Source organism: Ictalurus furcatus, chromosome 12 (assembly GCF_023375685.1).
Source record: "Ictalurus furcatus strain D&B chromosome 12, Billie_1.0, whole genome shotgun sequence".
NCBI classification, from domain to species: Eukaryota; Metazoa; Chordata; class Actinopteri; order Siluriformes; family Ictaluridae; genus Ictalurus; species Ictalurus furcatus.
The window spans coordinates 5,825,879-5,848,150 of NC_071266.1; the positions used below are offsets into that span (position 1 = coordinate 5,825,879).

The following is a 22,272-nucleotide window of genomic DNA, read 5'->3' on the forward strand; positions in this document are numbered from 1 at the left end:
TCATGGCTTGGGCTTGCATGGCTGCTTCAGGAATGGACTAATCTTTATTGACGATGGAAGTCATGATAGTAGCAGCAAAATGAATTAAGAAATGCATCCAATCTAATCGGGAGGAACGTCATCATGCGGTAAGACAATGAACCAAACACACTGCCAACTCAACAAAGAACTTCATCAGGGGGAAAACTGGAAGGTTTTAGACTGGCCAAGTCAATCACCAGACCTTAACCCAAGTGAGCAGAATTTCACCTCCTGGAGAGAAGACTGAAGAGAGAAACCCCCCAAAACAAACAACAACTGAAAGAAGCTGCAGTACAAGTGTGGAAAAGCAACACAAAAGAAAAATACAACAGTTTGGTGGTCAGTTATTGCAAGCAAGGGATATGCAATCAAATATGAAGTGCTACTTACTTTAAGACTATCCGTACCTATACTTTTGCTCACCTAAAAACTGGGTGGTCTGCCACCAAAAGTGCCATGTTTTAAATTGTTCAACACATCTTGATGTAAATATCATGAAATGAAAGCTGAAATTCTGATCTATCTTCTCATATTCATCTTTTGATCCCAAACGCAAATCTTCACATTCTTCAATCTACACCAATAACAATTTGAATTGGCCTTGCTGTTCCAATACTTTCAGAGGGGGCTGTAAAGGAACAGGTAACAGAAAAAAAAGAAATTGTAGGCTCTCACAATTTTCCTCAAATGTAGTCGATCAGCCAAGACATACCTGCTATCTGTAATTTGTTTTAGCTTTTGCACTACAGCTATGAAGCTACTGCTAACAAGTACTATCCCCTATATACTTACTACATACATTACAACACTGAAGTATCTCATATGTATGATTTAAATTCGATTTCTGTAAAGCTGTTTTGTGTCTATTATTAAAAGTGTTATACACTTAAATTGAAGTGAAATTTGTAATATAAAATGGAAAATGTAACCATTATCATATGTACATCTTCCAGCTTGCTAACGCAAAATGGCTGCCTCCATACACTTACAGCTTTTCACTAGTTTGTTTGTTTGTGTTTATAGATTAAGGTAAGTACATCATACTGTCCACTAAACCACATTATTTAGTGTGTGTGTGACATTGTGGAAAAATGTTTCATGGCATGAGGTTTGTATTTACAGAAAACATTTTGTGTGAGGTAGACTTTGTTTACTTGTTAGCTACATTAGCTTTTTAGCACTGATTGACTACATTCAGGGAAAGGGGGGGGAAATGATGCCAATCTGATTTTCTGCTTTAGTATTCCTTTGAAATAAATTCCAACAGCGTGCATGTGTGAGGTGTAGGTTATAAAGCTCCACATATGACCATAAGAACTCAAAATTAAACAGCAGTAAAACAGTCTCAGTGAGCCACGTTCAGACACAATAAGACTCTTCAAATGGTGAGGGAGGTTTTAAGAAACGGACACCGTGTTTCCCAAAAGCTCCTAAGCCATTTCAAGACCTTTCAGGTTCCGTGCAGCATTTTTCGTTTTAAACCATCTTTCCTTTCACTATTTTAATACAGCTTCAGTTATAAATTTTAAATGTTTCTGTATTACTTCTCCTCGATGTAAATTGTTCGCTCAAAAAAATAATAAAATACCTAAAAATAGACCATTTATATATTACAAAAATTATATATATATATATATGTATATGTATATATAAACAAGTATACATATTTTGTTCTGGCCCGGGGTCTGTAATTTTTTTAAATGGCCATGTAGCTCTGGGTTGTTTTCCAGGCTTGTCAAGTCCAGGAGTTGTGTCTTGCCGAGAGTGATGGTGAATGTGAATGTCCACCTACTGAGACGGCAATAACAGCTACCACTGAGCTAAACCACTAATTATTGTGACAGTGGTTAGTTGACTGGACAAAGGTGGGAACAAGTAGACACGTGTGTTTAAAAGGTTTGTATAAATTATGCAGGTCACTTAAAAGAACGGTAGAAATCTTAAAATAATGCTGTGTTCCATTGTACTCCAAACTTGAGGAAATTACCTTTGACTCAGAAATAAGCAAGCCATCCCACCTCGACTGAGCTGGATCTTGTTCACTGCTGATCTCACATAATTTAGGTGATGTATGCTTAACAGTACGAGATAAAAAGTATTCCACCTTCTATGAAATGGCCTACTAGTCCTCTCGAATAATCAGCTTTATTAGAGAATTGCAAATAAAAAAAAAAAGGTGGGGGGTGGGGGGGCGCAAATAGCTGTTCGAGTGTTGCTGAGTAACTAGATTTCTTGAGGCACTTCATGCGCTACATGCACAGATAAAAAGTTTAACAGGAATTAAATGGCTTTTCCCCCACTGCACGAAGCACCAATACTTTTCCAATAACCAGTACGAAGGCTTTGGAATGGTTTTGATACCTGCTCAAGGTTGACACTAACAGGACCTAATAATACTCACTGGGCGGTGCTAGCAACCCCAGGATAAAAGCAACATTGTGCTGTTTTCCTACTCAAGACCCACTGACATTTATGTTTCATTTTGCAAAAAGCACTTCATCCCAAACAGTCATAAAAGGTACCATTGAAGGGCATGCATTGTTAACACTGCATGTATGTTTATACCGCAGATCTGCTGAATTCGTTAAGCTGGTCAGAAGGCGTTTAACATTTAGGGAAAGGAGTAACAATTGTCAGTAAGCTTTCCATCATTGGGAAATCTTCGGGACAGAAGAGATCGCTTTAATGGTAGGAACGAACTTGTCACACGGTTGTTCTACAATGCTATATGTAACTGTAAACGGTTAAAATTATGATTAATAAATAAAACAACTGCAGTCGTTGGCAAATTGCAAAAGGTATAAAACACTTCAGGACGTTCTGTTATAGGACCAGATCACTCGGTCATTGATTATTTTCCAATAACAGCATGTCTCATGATGTTCAGAATCCAAAGTTCTGTTCGTTCTCATTTGGTCTCGTGCTCGTTTTTGAATGTGCAGTGAGAAATCTCTTAAAACGTTAACTAGATATTCGGTTACTGTATACACAGACCGAAATACAAAGCTTTTTCTGAGTTTTTGGACACGTACAGAACCTTTAAATACGTCTCAAGAAGAAGAACCTGAATGCATTTGGAACACATTTCTACTAGAAATAAAATATCCCAATTTCGAGTACAATGGAACGCTGCATAATGGCCAAAGCTCTGCTTTAGCACACTGTAAAGGATCATCCTCAGGTGATGGTCCATCCTCTCCTTCACATCTGCTTCTCAAACTGTGTCTTCCTCCTTAACGATCCTGTGATCTCCATTCTTCCCCCGGTTGCTGTGAAATGGTCCAGTCCGGATCCTGAGTCACCGATCCCTCACTTCCTGTAAGAGCAGGAGCTGATGTGTAGTGTGTGGGAAGCAGGAGCTCACCTAGCAGAACCAACGTCCTGGTTACAAAGTTACCAAAGGGCTTATGGGCAATGTAGTTTAGGAAGCTGTAGACTGTAGTCTGTTGTTATGAGACCTACAGAATGCAGAAAGGAGAAACGGGCAGACAACCTATTTATTAAAAACTTTTTTTCTTTTTTTAATTAAAAAGTAAAAAAGGATGCCAGTAGGTCATTTACTTTAGTTTTTTTTTTTTTTTTTTTTAATAAAAGGTAAGAAAATAATAATAAAAAAAGATAGCAGCCATGCTGGTGCGAGTTCATCTGTTCATTTATACAGAATAATTCATACTGTTGTAACCCACATGAGGATGACGTGCACCGGCACATGAACCAGATTCTCAACACAGGCAGCATCTGTGACATCCACTCTCCTGTTGAACCAGTCTACAGTTCTGTAATGCTCCTTCACAAAAGGATTTAAATGCATAAACACATATATATACGACTCCAAACTGAGATAAAAGTCTAATACAATTAGTAATATAACATTCCCAAATATCCACATAAAGCCAGTGATATTACAGTATGTATGAGGTAAGCTTGTTTTCTCACCTCGTGTATGAGATTTTAAAATAACAAAAACTTAATTCAGCAACGTTTCTAAATGAAGTAACTAAACAAAATGGACACAGTATTTCCTTTACAGAGACATGAAATGCACTGGTCAACTAACGTCATAAGGTAAATAATTATTTTCCGTATTGAGATATCGCACTAGAAAAAGTAGCTTTTCCCCTGATTGAGATACAAATACAGCTCCTGCTTTAAATCGCTCAACAGCACATCTTCCATACAAAAGTTTTACTCCTCCATACAAAAAGTTCATGCTGATTTCTCTTTGCTTTAAAGAAAAACACAGCGGCGCTCCATGATAGGCTAGTGTACAGTGAGCCAGGCAGCCAGCTCTGAAGACCTATGCCATCATAATCTGTGAATATGAGAGAGAGAGAGAGAGAGAGGATGGTGTAAGTGAATGCATGCAGAGCACAAGTGGAGATGATACCAACAATGACAGCAACAGCATGCAGAATAAGCATTCCACTGAACAACTGCACGTGACTTATTCTGCAGCAAAACTCACTAATAATGAAAACGTGTCATGGCAAAACGATAAAATGGCCAAAAAAAAAAAAAAAAAGATTATTAAAATGTGTGAATATGCAAAATAAAATTGGAAGCACATTGCGTCAGTGAGTAAAGCAACACTCAGATAATCAACATACTGAGATGAGATAGAAAATAAAAACTGAGGGATGTACATGTAGAGTGAAGAAAGGGAAGCAGAGGAGACGAAAGAAAAGGAAAGAGTGGGAAAGGGAAGGAAACCAAAGAAAAGGAAAGTAATGACATGAAGACATGAAAGGGCAGGGGTGAAGGGAGGAAGGAGAGGGGAGAAAAGGGAAGGGCAGGGCAGGGCAGGGCAGGAAAGACATGGAAAGGGGAGGAAACCGATGAGAGGAAAGGAATCTGAAGGGGAGGAAAAGAAAAGCGGAGGGAGGGAAGGCCAGGAAAGATGAGAGAGATGGCACGAAGGAATGAAAGGAAGGGAAGGAAGGAAGGAAGGAAGGAAGGATCTTAGAAAAATAGCTTCCATTAAAGAATTCTCTGGTTTGTCCCTCTGCGAGAAGAGAACCCTGAACAGTTCCATTTTAGCCAGGGCTCCAAGCAAAATAAAGTTATGGGTCCATTAAAGTCAAGGGCCCATAATTAAACAAAGAACCTCCGAGTATCCCTTTTCTAAGTGCAGAGAGGGTGAGAAATAAAAGAAGAAATGGAGTGCATGACAGAAAGTGTGAATGTAAGCAAAAGCTAAGATTTGAGGGAAGGAAGAGAGACTGATTGTGTGTGTGTGTGTGTGTGTGTGTGTGTGTGTGTGTGTGTGTGTGCGCGCTACCTGCTGGCTTTGAAGGCTTTAAGCTTCTGGACGAAGAAGGTCTCGAGCACCTCTGCGCACTGATAGAAGGGCGAGTCGCTGGGGTTGTAGTATCGACAGTTGTCGAAGATTCTGGTCATGTCTGCTACGTACTCAGTCAGCTTACTGTAGTGACGCTTCAGCAGACGCTCCTCCATCGTCGAGAGGTCTGAAACGAGGCAGGAATATAAAATACCATGTACTCAGCCTTCTGTAGTGCATTACTGTGGCCAATATTACACTGTGACTTTTATTTCCCCCCCCCGCCAGTTATTAGAATTGAGCAGCCAGTACTAATGCAGAAATATTAAAGGGGCTGAGCTTAGTTCATTCCCACGTTGTTAAAACACACATTTGTGCTGGTCTGTGTGACAACCAGGCTTGTTAATCCACACTAATGAGAGAACAGTAAAACTCAGGTCTTGTAAAATTTTAGAGGTCAGCTGGGAGTTCTTTGGGCTATAAATGAGGGACCGGAGGAAAAATGTGGGAATTTAAAAATAAATAAATAGCAAATCCTGTTTCTACTGCAGTCGTGAAAAACTACAGACGGATTTTTCTCTTAAGATAACGCTGCGAAACGGTAGTTTCTTTCAACATGGTAGATGGTAGTTTCTTTCAACAAAGAATATTTCCGATTGCTGTTGTTTTCTGTTCGGCTTTTATAATTTTCTATACTTTGTTCAAGGTGTGACCGTGGGTTTACGCTGCTGCATTGAGAGAGAGAGAGAGAGAGAGAGAGAGAGAGAGAGAGAAATTCGGAGGGAACGAGGGATAGACAACCTACCGAGAGGCACATCCAAATAAACAGATCACGTTCACACCTCACAGAGGCAGACATCTCTGCTTTGTACTTTTCACCTTCTCTCTCTCTCTCTGCCTGTTTATCTCTTTCTCCTCATTGGTCTCTCCCCCAACATTTTTTCCTCCACACTCCTCTTTCTCACTCGCATCAAAGGAAATCTTTAAGAACATCAGGATTAAGGCACTGAGCCCTGGTGTGTTTCTGAAGACAGCACACATGTCGATGGTCTTTTGCGTGTTGCTGAGTCATTATGCATCTGTTTGCTGGTCGGTTTGCAATAGGCGAGTTTGCACAGGTCAATGAGCGACACAGATGGCCTGATTTTAACTCATTCAAGATGGAGGCATTCAGCTGTGACTCAAACAAGGGCAATGTTTCCTCCATTATATCTTAAATAATAATAATAATGTTTTCAGAGATACTGCAGTGGATTGAAGCCCACTGTGAGGGTTACTTGTATCCGAAAGCAGCCAGAAAGTAAACTGAAAGTCTATTAAAGTAATGTAGTCTATTAAACAAAATGTTTAGTGTCTGTACTTTGCTTATTTAGTTTTGCACTGGAGCTACTAAGATAATGCTGCCATTGAGTACGACAAGCTTATAGCTTATAAACAATTTCTTTCAGAGTAAATAATTTAGGTCCTACATGCTTCCCTTATTTGTCTAGTAACATTATCCACGTCGCTCGAGTACAAACAAAATTTTGCGTACTGCGAAGTTTTGACTGATTGAACACATTTCTGGTATATTTTGGTCTGAAATTTTCCTTTAACATACATGAACTCCCCGCTAGCTTCTTACCCATAGGCTCCTTTATTACGCCGTAGTAATCCGGGGCATCTTCGGGGTCCACCGGCTCCAGGAAGGGCCACGCCATTTTGTGAGCCTAGAGACGGATATAGCGAGAGCACGCACATGGTCAGTCCAGTGTATTGGAAGCAGCTGCTTCAACATTGAAGAAAATTAAAGCCCTTTCCATTCCTCAACAGGAGGGCATGGGAGTTAAGAATGAAAGAAAAGGAAAACGCGGAGAAGGACGGGATGAAGAAAGCGAAAAAAGAAAGACAACAACCGCTCCTGGGAAGTCTTCCAAAGTTCAGGTTGATCAGATAAAGCGTGCAGGAGAAGAAAACAATACCAGATTTGTTTTCTTCTGTTATCGGGGAGAAATAACGGCAGCGAGAGAGAAGTGAGAGATAAAGGGGAGGAAGTTGCGAGAGAAAACCTGTAGTGAGCGGAGGATCCTTCGTAATCCCTCGTAGTCTTTCTCTGTGAGGGGTGTGAGGACGGTCATGGCGTCCTCGGTGGACTGGCACTGAGGGCAGATGTACTCGTCGATGTATGTCGCCTCGCTCTGCAGGATCCCCACACAGCGGCCGTGGTACCAGTTCTGACAGCGGTCGCAGCCGATGTAAAACCTGACAACAACCAGAGCGGTTACAGAGACTTTAAAGCTGCAGTGGGTTATCTTTTTGTTTCTAAAAACCAGATAATACCAATCAGTTTCAGTGATCTCCTGACTAAGATAGAACTTTAAGGTAATAACAGCATATACTGGCTCAGTCTGAAAACGTGTTTGAATTCAAGATAAAAAAAAACATCGGAATGAATATTAAAAGTAAAGGAGAAAGGACCATTGTTGGACGATCACGAGTTTGAATCCCGATGATGTCACCGCCATCTGTGGCCAAGGGAGCAAAACTGGTCGTGCTCTTTGAGCGGAAGGGATAACATACTCTCTCTCTATCTCACTCTCCTGTCAATCATCACGACACTACCCAATCAGAGCGCTTTTCTCTGCGAATGTTGCGCTGCACTTTGACACAGCATGAGCAACAGTTGGCTGGATTCACGCATCTCACAGGAAGCACATGTTAGCCTTCACCCTTCCTGGGTGTTGTATGTTGCTGGTTCTGGGACTCAGAATCTGATCAAGGGTGTAGATACTTAACCACTGAAAATTCTCGACCACCCGAAATGGAGAATTCGTGTTTGGTTCTCTCCCCGTCCTATTCCAGGAAAGAAACCCACGTGTTCCTTGGCCTTGAATGACTACACATACCGCTTAACCAAAAGCGAGGCTGTTCTACTGGACCCCGCATTACTAAACTAGTATTGATGTTTCATTCGGAAATACATAAACAGAGAGCTCCTCTGTGCTTTCCTCACACATACACACACACACTCACTGAGCTTCATCATAAGGAGTTCTGCAGATGCAGTAGAGCTCCTCTGTGGTTCCGTCTTGCGCCTGTTTACACTCTGCACAGATGTAGTCGTCCATCTTCTTCGCCTCCTTCTCCGTGATGCCTACGCAGTCACCGTGGTACCAGTTTGTGCACAAATCACAGCCTATATAAAACCTACAACAGCAGAGGGAGAGAGGGTGAGACGAGATCATCGATAGAATTTGATGCAATTGCGTAGGCATATAAATGACGCTAAACTGGACTCTACAGTCGTGTGTTATTTGTTAACTAAAGAAGCTTCAGGCACCAAATATATCTTGGCTGCTTCACTACATTTGGGGTACGGGGATTTACATCGCTTAATTGTGAACAGAAAGACATATTTTAGCCACACCGTTAGTGTGCTGAGGTGGTACCAGTCAAATCTTACTTGGTCTCGTCGTACGGCGTCTTACAGATGCAGTACAGCTTTGTGTCCTTCTTGGTTTCTCTTGAGGTAGTCGTGATCATCTTCTTTTTCTTCGATTTGGCCGCGGTCTCGTCCTCATATTTGCGTTTGTACGTCGACGGCGACGTTGTGCCTGCGACCTGGGCGGCGGCGGCAGCTTGAGCTCGTTCTCTTTCCTGACAGATCTTCTCCAAATCCCGCCTCAGCTCCTCCTGCAGAAGCAAAAACACATATGCAGACGTCAATTTAGACTTCACGGAGGTAGGCAGCGAGAGGTCTTGCTATGGCGAACTCGTCCTGCCATGCTTACCTGCACCTCCAGCTGCAGCTGTCTGTCCAGCAGTGCTCTCTTCTTCAGGATCTCAGCTTTGAGCTGCTCTTTGTGTTTAAAGAGAAGGGCTGAGAGCTTAACAGCCATCTGCTTGCTGCGCTTCTGCTCCACCGTCTCCTCTCGTTTCCGCTTCCTCGCTGCCTGCCGCTCGTCCTTGTCGATCTTGTCCAGGATGAACTTCATCACCTGGTTACACACGATCATCCTGGAACACGAGTTTAAACTCAGACTTAATTCTTGTTAGAGCATATGTGCATAGAGAATATGTGGCTTAAGTTAGTTAACGGTCTGTTTCTAATCACGGGGTTCGATCTCAAATGCGTTTGATTAGCAAAGACGTGTTTGGTGTCCGATGATGGATCGGACAATTAATTCGATCTTAACAGCTTGAGCCTCCACAACAGATGGAGCAGAAAATAAGAGAGTAAAAAAAAAAAAATAATAATAATAATGGTTCTGTGAGAAATGTAATCTAATCTCTTATTAAATTAATGTTTGGAATGATTATAAAAGGCAATGTAATGCAAATAAAATGTGTACGCATGTAATTTAGTTGACTTATGTTTGTCCTGAACTTTTAGTTCCTTTCAAGTTTATGATCTTAGTCGATTATAATGCACTCAAATCCTCTCGCAAAGCCATTAGTCTAAAGGTTGTCGGTACAAATGCATGCTTTATCCCACTGTAAATGCAGCAATAAAAGACACAGTTCAGATGGCAGTGCTAACTTAGCCAACAATGAAATGAATTCCGAGGAGTAAAGCAGTGATTGAAACCAGGCATTAGACGATCAAAGGATGGTGACTGCGGGTTAGGAAAGCAGAAAGAGCGGTCATGAGGCATGCATACCTCACTAATGTCCACTCACTGTTAGCCACATTAACCTTTTAGGCTTTACTACAACTCGTGGACTTGAGTTTTCGGCTCAGGCGGAGAGAAAGTGTGTCCACTAGCTGGGCGTTTTTGTTATTTCATGTCAGGAATATGTTATAGTGGGTGGGGGGCGGGCTTGTGATAGATACTCTTCAATTGGCTCTCGCAGCTCTCATAACACTGGCCGCATGTGGGAAAAGGAAAAGGGGCTGAGAAGGAGGGATCACCAGCTGTGGAGGTCAAAGGGCAATCGTAATTCCCAGACTCAACACGACAAACAGCATGCGGTGCAGAGAGATGCAGGCAGAGATAGAGAAGAATTCAGGTTTCTTAAATCTCCCTCCCAGCATGTTTAAGTGAAATTTGATTTTGCAGATATAAAAAAACCAAAAAGGAATAGTCAGAAAACCTTACGGAGGTGGCAACATCGCTAATACAACAATCTTAGCAGGCATAGAGGAAATACAGAAGGAAATGTTAGTAAACAAGATAAATGGTTTTATTATACTTTAATGTATGATTGTCACTATTATTAATATTAATTTCTGTTCTCTAATCTCCATTCTATGTACATTTTCTTCACAATTTGGTCACTTGCAAATTCCCACACACCAACCATCTCTCCTCTATCAAACAACTAGAAGAAGTTTGCATGATGCACCCCTGGACCAGATAGGATTAAGAGCCTTTCTCAAGGGCCCAACAAAAAATTCGAACTCGTGATATCCTGATAATCAAGATAAGGCTTTTCTGTTGTGGCACTCAGGAGCCGTGGACACTGGGGTCACACTATTTAGATTTACATGATTTCATCGCTCTAGGGTACAACAGATGAAATATGTAGCACACTGAATGAGTTGCTTGCCAATTGTATGATTGTTCTTGAGTATTTCCAATAGCCAGTTATTCATTCTCATTAATAAAGTATTCAGAGAAAAATCTGGTGTGTCTGTTTTCATTTACATCTATATAATGCGTCTGTATTTCTGTAAATTCGGTTCGATTTGAATAATGGATTAACACAGTAATGCGTGGCATCATAATACTTCAGCTGGAATAGTATTGTAAGATATGTTTATGGTATCGTGACCGCTCTACTGGAAACCTGCTATTTTTTTTTTTCAGATGTGTCGTAAACAAGAACAACCCAAAGACTGAAACTCATGAATCCACAGGGCAAATTTTGCCTAGATAAAGTCGGTGCAAAGCAAAAAATAGCTGCATCTTTCACGCTCTACATCCTTTCCCCTTCAGTGAATTGGCTTTTCTGCCAATTTGTTCGGACCACGTATTTTTCAGGTGGCTTCCGTATCGCTGTATCAAGGGGTCTGAAACTGATCAATTTTACCCCTAAAATGTAGATGTTTGCACCTCTGGGAAATATTTGGGTGTCAACATCACTTATGATTACACTGTTCTATGAGCTCCTCAATAGATGCAAATTACTCATTTATATTTACAGCGGTTTACTTTGGGACCTTGGATTTGAGCTTACCATCATGCTTGTGTGCTACCCCTAAAACATACTTGTATCTGTACTCTAGAAGTTGCAAGATGCTTCAATAAAAGCATACCAAAGATAGACACCAACAGACAAAGGGCAGGCTACAGACAGACTAGTTCTAGGTGCACTGTAGTTTGGGTGTGTGTCAGTGGGCGCACTCCCTGATGTGCCCAGGGGTTAAATCATGGCCTCTACATCACCCTGCAGTCGTGCTTCATTCAACGGTTGTGGGGGTGGGAAATCTGACACGTTGCGGCACAGTGGGTCAGAAATGGGGTAAAAATGGAGAAGGGTGATACAAAGTAGTAGAAAAGCAAGTTCCAAAAGGTATGAAGGGAAAGTACTGGGTCAGGGAGAGGTCAACGTATTTTCCAGACCATTTGTTCCATAGATAAACATATTAGGGAGCTAGATGGCTGATGATGTCATTTGTGCCACAGTGACGTGAATGCGACTGGAGGCCAAACTGGTAATCTTCACACTGAAAACTGAACTGTTTGTCAATGGATGTAAAATAAACAGATCTGTAAATAATGCAGATGTGTGGCACATTTCCTTAAATGCATCACTTCAAGACTCATTAGCTGGTTTATTTTTTTTTTCTAGAAAACCCTAGCTTCCTATGTAGCTTTGCTAGATTAGACTATTTATCTGAGAATGTTCAGTTACTCAGCTGTGCTGCGGGGAAAAAAAACAAATTACCTGCAAAGTAAATGCATGAGTGTGTAAGAAACTACAGGTCACAGGAGCTACCCAGATGGCAAGCCTGAAAATGATTTACACTGGAAAACAAATAATATGTATGCATACACTAAAACTAACATGCAAAGAAAGAATACACCATACAATAGACCTCATATACAGTCATATACAGCTACTGTATGAAGGAGACGTGTATAGTAACCGAAGTGACGTATTGTGCGCGTGAGCAGAGGGTTAGAAAGTGACCCGTCTCTGTGCAGCAGTGCCAGCGTACGCTGAGGGTAAGTGAGGGTTCTTGTAGTGTGTTGCTACACTCACCTCTGGTTCTCTTCTCGTTCTGCAGGTGTCATGGCCTTCTTCTGTTTCAGCTGCTCAATCGCTGCGTTCTGCTTCATCACCACCTGGAGAATGCACACACAGTGAACCCTCATGCTCTCGCACACACATACAACAAAGTAAAACACAAAACAATATACACACACACGCACGCACAACTGAAACCTCCGTCTTTATACACAGAGTAAATCACCTACATGTACACATGTGGAAAATGACATAGGTGCATAAATCTGTACCCACACATATAGAGCTAGTCTCATAGCACGGAGGACAGAAAATAAACACAGACGGGTGACCTCGCTTATGTGAGTCACTGCCACTGTTTGGATGAGAAGCACTCAGTGGTCTCTGTGACGCAACTCGACTGTTGGGATTTCCCCTCACCTAAAACCTGCATCTTGGTAAACCTGCTCTGCCTCTTCAGCGGAGCGTGCGCTGCTCTTTGACCTGAATCGGATGAACTTGCTTTGGTGCATGTGTAACTCGGTAGGCTCTGTGGTGCAGCTTGGCCATGAGGCCCTTTTCTCACATGTGCTGCATGTTTGTTTGACCGGGCCCTGTGGTGCAGTGTGGCCTGCTCACCTGTTTTTGAATAAGGTCGCTCTGGCTGATGGCCTGCTGCTGCTGTTCCCTCTTCGCCTCCTGCTGCTGCCGTTTCTTCTGTTGCTGCTGCTCACGGAGCTGCTGGATCCTCTGGAGCTGCTCTTGGACACTGGCCGTCTGTAACGTCACCACGTTCTGGACCTGTTGGGTCTTTACGCCCGCCTGGCACGCTGCACCAGCCTGCTGCTGGATCTGTACGGGCAACTGGAGTTTAACCGTTTGCTCCGGCTGGAACTGCAACCCTGGTACTGCAATGACCGGGGCCCCTTGGTGGAGCTGCACCTGGGGCCTCACCTGCTGCTGTTTTACAGCTATCTGGTTCACTGTAGCTTTGACCTGTAGAGGGGTGGGAGACTGGATTGGCATTTGGGCCTTGAGGGTCATCGGTGGCGTGCGGGGGGCGAAAGCTCCGGCCTGCACCGGCTGGGCAGGGGAGGGAGTGCATGTCTTGAGAGTAGGCTGAGTTTGAGCTGGAAGAAAAAAGAAAGTAAAGAGAAAAAACAGAAGAAAGGGAGCATGAGCTTAAATTTACTAGCAAACAGCAACCTCCTGTAATAATATAGTACAAGAAAAAAGACATTATACGTTATGTTATGAACGTATAGTTGATGCATGTGGGTTGTTTGACGGCAGAGGTTTGTTTACACACAACGCATAAAGTGTCAATTACAGACACAAAGGTGAACCGTGAAGACAGACAGAGCAGATCTGAACGAAACGTTGAGCTTGTACTGTGCGAGTCAAATCCAATTGGTCTGATTGGTCCAATCTATAAAAGGTATAATAATCAAAGCCCCTGGTACCTGGTGTGGAAGGGGAAGCAGGAGTGGGCGTGAAAAGGAAACGTTGCACCTGACCGTTAGGCAAGACGGCCTGCATGAGCTGCTGGCCAGCTGCTGGGATCACCGTCACGCCATGGGGGATGACCTGCAGCTGACCTGTTGTCTGACCCTGACCCTGCACCATCACTGTTACCCCCTGCAGACAGAGAGATAGAGACGTCAAAGACACTTCCATATTCCACTGAATGATTGAGAGAGAGAGATGTTAACAGGATCAAACACACACACACAGACACCTCAACAAGCACAAGCAGCCACACACACACTCACTGTAAGAAACAGTACCAACCTGCTGGCTCTCCACTGCTGCTCCCTGCTGCTTCTGAGACAAAAAAAAAAAAACAAACCAAAGGAAAATTAGACCAGCACTAGATTATAGCCATTTAAACTTCCATCACACACAGGCTATGGAAAAGTTTTAGCAAAAGGCACAGGTTGGCCACAAATAAAACATATTGTTATTAGATGACATGCTGAGGGCAGTCTGTGTCCACCGCGAACAGTCCACACCCAGGCGGTGTGGTGGGAAACACCTGCTGGAGAATGTTTCAAACGCGTGTTCAGTGTTTAATTTGAGTCACTTTTTCCCTATCTGACCCAGGACGTGTGTCACGTCGGCTTCTGTTTTTCAGACGACGTTCACTTCTGTAACTTCTCAGCTGCTCTTGAAAGGACGGAAGACTCCGCCATTTATCCCTTATGCGCAAAAACACTAGTTTACATAAGATGTGATGGATTTAAACCAGACAAAAACAAACGAATAAAAGACGTCTGTAGAATCGCTGTGTTGACTATCTGCACTGTTACATGTGGGCTAGTGGACATGAGCATTTTCTTTTCCTCATTCAGCAACCAGAGAAATAATAATAATAATAATAAAAAAAAAGTAGTTACTGTCTTTTGCACAAGTTCTTATTTGATATGTACTGATATGATATGATTTGATATGCACCTCAACACTGTTACTATAGCATGCACTACTGATTCTGAATCCTGATGCCTGTTGCACCTCCTACATATTACAGTTTAGTTTTCTAAATGTAACAGTTTTCGTTCGCATGGTTTTGTAAGTTTGTAGTGGTTTTATGAAAAGATATTTGTTTCAACATTTTCAGCTATCGTTTTAGTCTCTCAGTCAAAGTTGTAGAATCTTTTCCCCCTAATTTGACACCGCAATGTGCGTAACACCATTGGACAGTCTGTACAGGATTTCACAAAGGTTTTTTTGGGGGAAATATTGCGGCCAAAAATGCTCGATTTTGCTGCGGACAATTACAAAAATGAGAGTTTTTGGGTACGTTTTTTTGCTGCTTGAATTGTCGAAATTGCAGTTGCACGAATTTGCCCAGTCTTTCGCGGTGATGTTTGTTGGTAAACGAGACCTTTTAGCTGTACTCATGTTCGACACACGTGAATCAAAGGGGGCTTTAGATTTACATGGCGCGTTGTGATGTCACACGATGCGCCTGCGGTAATTTTGAAAAACTGCAATGCTGTGGACTTCACTGGTTTTTGTGTTCATCGCAAAAATCACGAAATCTTAGAGGGACCGATTGGAATATGCGGATACACTCTTCCAGTCAGTGTCCGTTGACTAAAATTTTAAATGTAAAGTCTTTGCATTTGTCAAATTAAAAAAAAATAAAATAATAAATTATATTTCATATATATATATATATATATATATATATATATATATATATATATATATATATATATATATATATATATGAAATATTTCAATTTGGTTTGTTTGGTTTAATTAATAGACACGTCTCAAATAAGCTAATTATTTAATTACTTTCTATTTATTTTTATTATTTTATTTTAATTTAGTTAACATTAATCCTTTTATTAGTTTAATTATAATAACTTTGAGAGCAGTCTGGCTGTATGGTTTGAGGTCTCTAATTTATAGTTTGGTGCGTGTGTGCATGTGCGTGTGTGTCTCACCTGTGTGCCCTGACTGAGCTGGGTGAGCTGAGCGAGGGTTAGTTTGACTGGCCCCTGGGTTGCTCTGGGGCTGGCCACAGTTTGTGTGGTTGTGCCTCGGATCTGTGCACCGCTCGCAGGGCTGCCAGGCTGTCCCTGGATGATCTGGGTCACCACCTTACCAGCTTGACCTGGGAGGGAGAGGAGCAGATACACAGTGAGATGGAAGGACAGACAGACAGCCGGACAGAACAATTTTATCTGACTTCAGATCAGATGCTATAGAGACCTTGTTGCACCACTATCGGGGTTCTGAGGATGGGTTTCCCCAGAGCAGCTCCGGGCTGCGCAGGCGTTCGTAATACTGTCATCCCAGTCCTTAGCTGTCCTCCAGTCGTGATCACCTTAAATAAAATTGAACAAAAATGACAACTTTGCTGTTGTGTTTGTGTATGCAATTGTGGAGGCGAGTTCTGAATGCGATGAACATGAAAACTTGGCTACTGCTTTTTAATTACAAATTATCGAGCTAATATAAGGTGAGCTGGCCTGCAACCTTTGCAAGCTGCTATGTGTAGGTGTTATGCGAGATGGTCTATTTTTATGCTATTGTGTGTATACCTGTTGTGTAGTTGTCCCATGGGCCTTGGCTTTGATGTTAACTGTAGTCGTGCTGGGCTGCAGTGTGGTGATGGTTTGCTGGTTGCCTGTGGTACCAGATGGAATGATGCCAACAACCTTCTGCTGGACACCTGCAAAACCCACATTGAGACATCATTAAAAAAAAAAAGTGTTTCTCAGCCCTAATTCTGCAGACAGACTGTACTGTATATTCCCCTGTTTTATAACACCTGATTCAGCTAGTAATTAATTGTCTTTCCTCAAAGCTTTTATGCTTTGGATAAAAGCATCTGCTAAATGAATAAATGTAATGGTTTTCAGAAAATCAGTTAAAACTGGAAAAAAAAAAAAAACAAGAATGTGGATTTCCAATATAAAATTACCAGCTGTTTTTAAAATGTTCTTATATGGATGGCAGTGCCTAATGGAAAGTTACACTTTCAGGCCCTTCTCCCATTACAACCGGTGGTAAATATTATGGAATCACCACACCTCGAGGATGTTCACCCGGCTTTTTAAACTTTGTAGCAAATAAACAAATCACAGATATGACACAAACCTATTTTTGTTGAATTCTGGCTTCGTGAAACATACCTCAAACTAATTTAAAGTAAACTATTTTCAGAAAATTATGGACTCACTCAATGTTGAGGAAAACAAAACAAATCATGGGATCACCTTGTAACGTGCATTTTTAAAACAAATACCGGCACGCAAATTAGTCTGCGCTTAAAAGAGAGTGCTTGCACACTTTAACAAGCTGTTTGACTTCGCTAATTGAAAGGAAACATGGCCCTAAACAGAGTTGTCAACTGAAACAATGGAATTGTTTGAAAATAATAATTTATCAGGCGTTGTACACCTGTGATTGGACAGTGATTGCATTTCAGTGTTACGAAGAAACGCAAAGCAATGGGTAATCACGTTCAATTCTGTCACAAAGTCAGCATTTCAATTCTTAGAGGAATTCCCTGCGGATTGTTTTTTTACTAAAGTGTAACATTCATACAAAGTGTAGGGCAGTGCAGCACACTCAGGATGTGCTAGAGGTTGACTGATGCTGGATTTTACAGATACCGATAACTAAGCCGACTGTACAGGAGTTTTTCCAAAGAGAGATTTTTTTGGTGGAAAACTACTTGAATTGTTTTTCACAGTGATGTTCGTTGGTAAATGAGACCTTTTAGCTGTTCCCATGTTCGACGCACGTGAATCGAAGAGGGCTTTGGCGGGATGCGCGTTGTGATGACGTCACGTGACGCATCTTGGCCCAAATCTGCAGTAATTTAGAAAAATCGCAAGCTCCTCGGAATATGGCGGAAGTTGCTTCATTTTGTCTTAATTTCGAAGATTGCAACTTCTGGAGGGACTGACTAAGTTGGGCAGCACCTCCTGATAACCGATTAATCAACCGATTGTCTTTAAAATATACTGAAAAGATATTGAATGAAAACACTGCTGAACTTTACAACAAAGATAAACAGTACTGGCTAAATTTACTGTACTTCTTTAAATGAAATAAATATAGAAATATTAATATATATTATAATATAATATTAACTATCAATAAATATTAAAGCAAATAAAAGATATACATCCAAACTGAACCAAAAAGTATCACTCCAAATAACAAATAATAATAGAGACATCCAAAATGAATCAAAAACACACTTCAAATAACACAACAAAATTGGTCAGTGATCGTTCTTATTGAGTCTCTAGAGGCCGATCTCGTACTGTATAACGACAACGGACCCTTCTCAGCCGCTCCACAACGATCAATCTGTTGACCTCTACTATTCGCCCTCTTCAGCATACACGAGCTCACAGACCCCTATTGGCTAGCATCACTGTGATTGATGGGAGAAGAGAGTCTGCCAACCCTTCCACCTAGAGAATACGGCCAATATTACTCATTTTTTTTTTTTATAAGAGTGCAAGGCGACCACCGTTTTTGCTTGTGGGCGTGGCCTGTCAGACTTTTCAGAGCAGTAGTAGATAAAAATAAATAAATACCCCCCCCCCACTCTTTTGTCAATTTCGTACACAGCCACAAGACAGTGGCTTTTCTTCCATTTTAAGTGCCAAATGTGGTTAAATGTGAGTTAGACATGAGCAGGAACTTAAGTGGTGAAGGTTTTGGGGAGAATGGACAACCCATGCAGGAATGTAGGAATTCACTGGAGCCGATTGTTTGGATTTGTCGCTTGACCGCGACATAATTTGCGCAGAATTAAGAAAATGTCAAATAAGGTCACTTAATTAAAACTGCACTGTCTCCATCTTGCTTGCTCCCGTCACCAGAATGACACTCACATGAACGTTCGCCTTTCGTTTGCTAGTTTGAACGCAGGATAACGCAGTTTAGGTTCAAAGAAAGAAAGTTTGCATTTTCAAACTTTTTTTTTTTTTTTTTTACTTTTGAAGATGATTCTTGAAGATGATACACCCACAATAATCCCATCAACAAGCTCCAGTGCATCATGCTTTATTCCAATCCCAAGACCACCCACACAGAAAAGCAGCTGCATTAAAGGAATCTCACTGTGACGCATTCCAAGTTGAGAATTGGTTATCTCTACCCATACTTTTAGAGTTCAACATCGTCAGCAAACAGGCAAAACACGCCCTGACCCCGTCATGCGCATTCCTTACGGACTCCTGGGACTCGAACCTGAAGCTCGACCACCTCCGCACCCCAGAGCAGCGCTTTAAACTGGCCGGTTCACTCGACAGAGCTCTGAACGTTCTGAACTGACGCCATGACTCAATGGATTACTTGTTCGACGGCTCTCTTTTAACACGCTTTGATGGCTGCCACGATAAACAGCGCCAGAGCAGGTAAACAGGCGCCTTCAAACACCAAATGAGATCTGAGGATGGGCGGGGGAACAACAGAGAAATTTATGAATGATGCATTAATGCCTTCAATCCATCTTGTTTTTCTGAACACACAACACAAATGTTTCATCTCATGTCTTAAGTTTTCTTGACAAAACAAACAAACAACAATAACAAAAAAAACCCTCCAGCAGTATCCTTCCATCGCCTCTTGTTCGGTGGTTTAAGAGCAACCACAAGTCATCAACTGAGAACCTTGAAAATGCTCCGTTTCAGTGGCTGCGGGGTGGGGTTCACCGCCATCCTGACATCAAACAGCTGCCCTGTGGATGGATGGAGGCTTGGAAGAGGAGGTAAGTGACGCTCTTCTCAGACATGGAAAGAGCAGAAGGAAACTCTCTATGCAGCCTGGGCTACCTGCACCAGGCCCATCGGCCCGAGGGGGGGGGCGGGGACTCGTTTTCATGCCGACTTCCTCCGGTGTCTCCAGAACAAACAGCACTACCTGAAACGACCGGACTGGAAAAACACACCTCTGTGTGTTGCAAGCTTGGGCTCTCTCTTTCTGCGTCACGCACACTAACACAACCTCACACACAGTCTCTAAAAGAGCACACAACACGCCAAGCAGGAGCCGAATTTATCGAGCAATTAAGGAATTCCACTTTTAAAACAGAGAGAGGTCTTTAATAGTGGAGAGTCATGTTGTATGATGTAGTGTGTGTGAGTTAATCATTAGTTTTATTCCCCATAAATACAAAAAAGTTAATCATTTGAGACACTAATAATTACCACAATGGGGGGGGGGGGGGGGGGGAACCCTCACAATTTATGAATTCCTGTATGAAGCTATGATACATAACTTACTTTTGTGATCTGATGATCATGCTGAGATTTAACACACGCTACAATTTATCATGGACTGTGTGTGTGTGTGTGTGTGTGTGTGTGTGTGTGTGTGTGTGTGTGTGTGTGTGTGCGTGTGTGTAACACCACACTGATATCAGTCTAATATACTGAAAAAAAAATCCCCTTTATTTATGGTCATGTTGCTTATTACTGTCATTCCCTCCCTCAACCCTTCCTTTTCTCTTTCCTTATTTCTGTTATTTTTTCTTTCCTTCCTCTAAACCCAAAGCCGTCTCTCCTTTTTTATTTCTCAAATTTATTATTTTTTCCTTTCCTTTTCCCCCCTAAATCCACTAAATGTTTTCCCTTTTTGCCTAAATTCTTTCTCTCCTTTTCCATTCTTTTTGTCATACTTTCTCTCTTCCTTTTCCTCTTGCTCGCTCATTCTTTTTCCTATTTCCCCCCATTCTCACTTTCTTCCTTTTTCTCGTGCTCGCATTCTTTTTCAGATTTCTTTCTCTTTTCCATTCACTCGATTCCTTCCCGTTTCTCATGCTCTTACATTCTTTTTCTCTCACTTTTTCTTGTATTTTCTCGAACTGTTTTTTAAAACCCTCTTACTTTGCTCACATTTTCTTTCATTCTCCATCTCACTTTCTTTTTCATATTTTTCTCTCTCTCTTGTCCACTCACTTTCTTCTTTTTTCTCTCAACCTTTCTTTCTCTTTTTCACTCACATTTCTTTCTACCATTTCTCAATTTTTTTCTTCCTATTTCTCATGATCTCGACACTTTTTTTTCCCTTTTTTCTTTCGTTCTCTCTTTCTTTTGCGCTCACTAAATTTCCCTCTTTCTTCCTCTCATTTTCCTTTCTTTCTCTCTTCCTTTCCTTTATAAGACGAATCAGGGTCTTATAAACACCATTCGTTCAAAAAACCTTAATCCCCCCCCAAAATTCACATTTTATATATAGAAGAGGGAAACAAAAAAAGGGTAAAAGAAAGTGTAACATTAGATCAATAACCCATACAATTAAACTAGCAATTTAATTATTTACATCGTCACGCGTTTTCAGCACTTGCTTATTGAACCTGCTCTCCATACAGAAGGAGTCTCCCAACATAGGCAAAGTTTCTTCTCAGTCTTTTTCATCATTGCATGGATCCTTCTTGAACAAGGCAATCCCATAATTCAGTCTATGAATGTTCGTAAATGTTAAGCTCAGGACATTTTGGGTCCGACCTGAGAACCTGCTATACTTTTGAACTGTTGTTTGGCCGGCGAGTTATAACACAGTGATTGTCTTTCTATAAATATAAAGTGATATAGAAATTAATGCGGGACTAAATTGCTCATCGGGGATCTAAATAAAAATCTTCACCCAGACATTTGTAAAGTTGCTTTGCCACCATGTCTATTATTATACACTCTATAAATAACATTTAACTGAATTAACCAGACTTGGTTTTAGATTTGAACTTCTTCACACTATGCTCCGTATGTGAGGCAGCTCAGGATACGTAAACACTGCCAGGGTATAAGCTCTATAAACACTGTGGCACAACGCCTACTGCAGGATGTGACATTTGTTGTAGTGCAAAGCTATATTTAAAAACATCCTCTGCTCCATGGTGTGAAGCGTCAGTAAACACATAACCAGGTGCTGTAATGGCTAGGAAAAATCGTACACAAGGAAGAAGGAAAAACAAAACAAAACGGCAACCCCAAACACCCGTCAATATTTACCGTCCCTCCTAACGTAACCAAGCAGCGGTGGCGTCTCTCTCTCCAAGACGATACACTCACGGCTGAATGGGTCATGAAAACGTTCTTATTAGGATAAGTTTGGTCAGTCTCTTACTACTGAGAGGACGTAAACAAGTCCCAGCTTTGCTCTGATGCCAAGTGCAGTGATTAATGGCCTTCATCATGGGTTGTGGACGGTGATGTAGCTGTGAAGCATTTACACACAGCACTGGAGTTCAGTGCCTAGCAGCCTCCATACACTGACACGTGTTCACAATCATGAGTGTTGGTACAGTTTAGAAGAATTAGTAGCTGCGTTTACATGGACAA

The 22,272-nt window shown here is 41.6% G+C and overlaps 1 protein-coding gene across 3 annotated transcripts in view; it reads right to left on the reverse strand.

Moving 5' to 3' along the window:
• Nucleotides 1-1,642: 1,642 nt before the first annotated feature.
• Nucleotides 1,643-22,272, reverse strand: part of LOC128615388 (nucleosome-remodeling factor subunit BPTF-like) — a 55,984-nt gene continuing 35,354 nt past the window's right edge. The window contains exons 21-34 of one of the 3 annotated variants that reach the window (XM_053637432.1): nt 16,507-16,637; nt 16,175-16,289; nt 15,907-16,076; nt 14,243-14,275; nt 13,915-14,089; nt 13,091-13,581; nt 12,488-12,570; nt 9,070-9,295; nt 8,742-8,971; nt 8,312-8,485; nt 7,348-7,540; nt 6,924-7,008; nt 5,300-5,486; nt 1,643-3,479 (exon numbers count right to left, since the gene is read on the reverse strand). In XM_053637432.1, the coding sequence (XP_053493407.1) occupies nt 3,443-3,479; nt 5,300-5,486; nt 6,924-7,008; nt 7,348-7,540; nt 8,312-8,485; nt 8,742-8,971; nt 9,070-9,295; nt 12,488-12,570; nt 13,091-13,581; nt 13,915-14,089; nt 14,243-14,275; nt 15,907-16,076; nt 16,175-16,289; nt 16,507-16,637 (2,330 nt within the window). In that variant the 3' untranslated portion in view covers nt 1,643-3,442. The other 2 variants (XM_053637434.1, XM_053637433.1) reach the window with 2 other exon arrangements.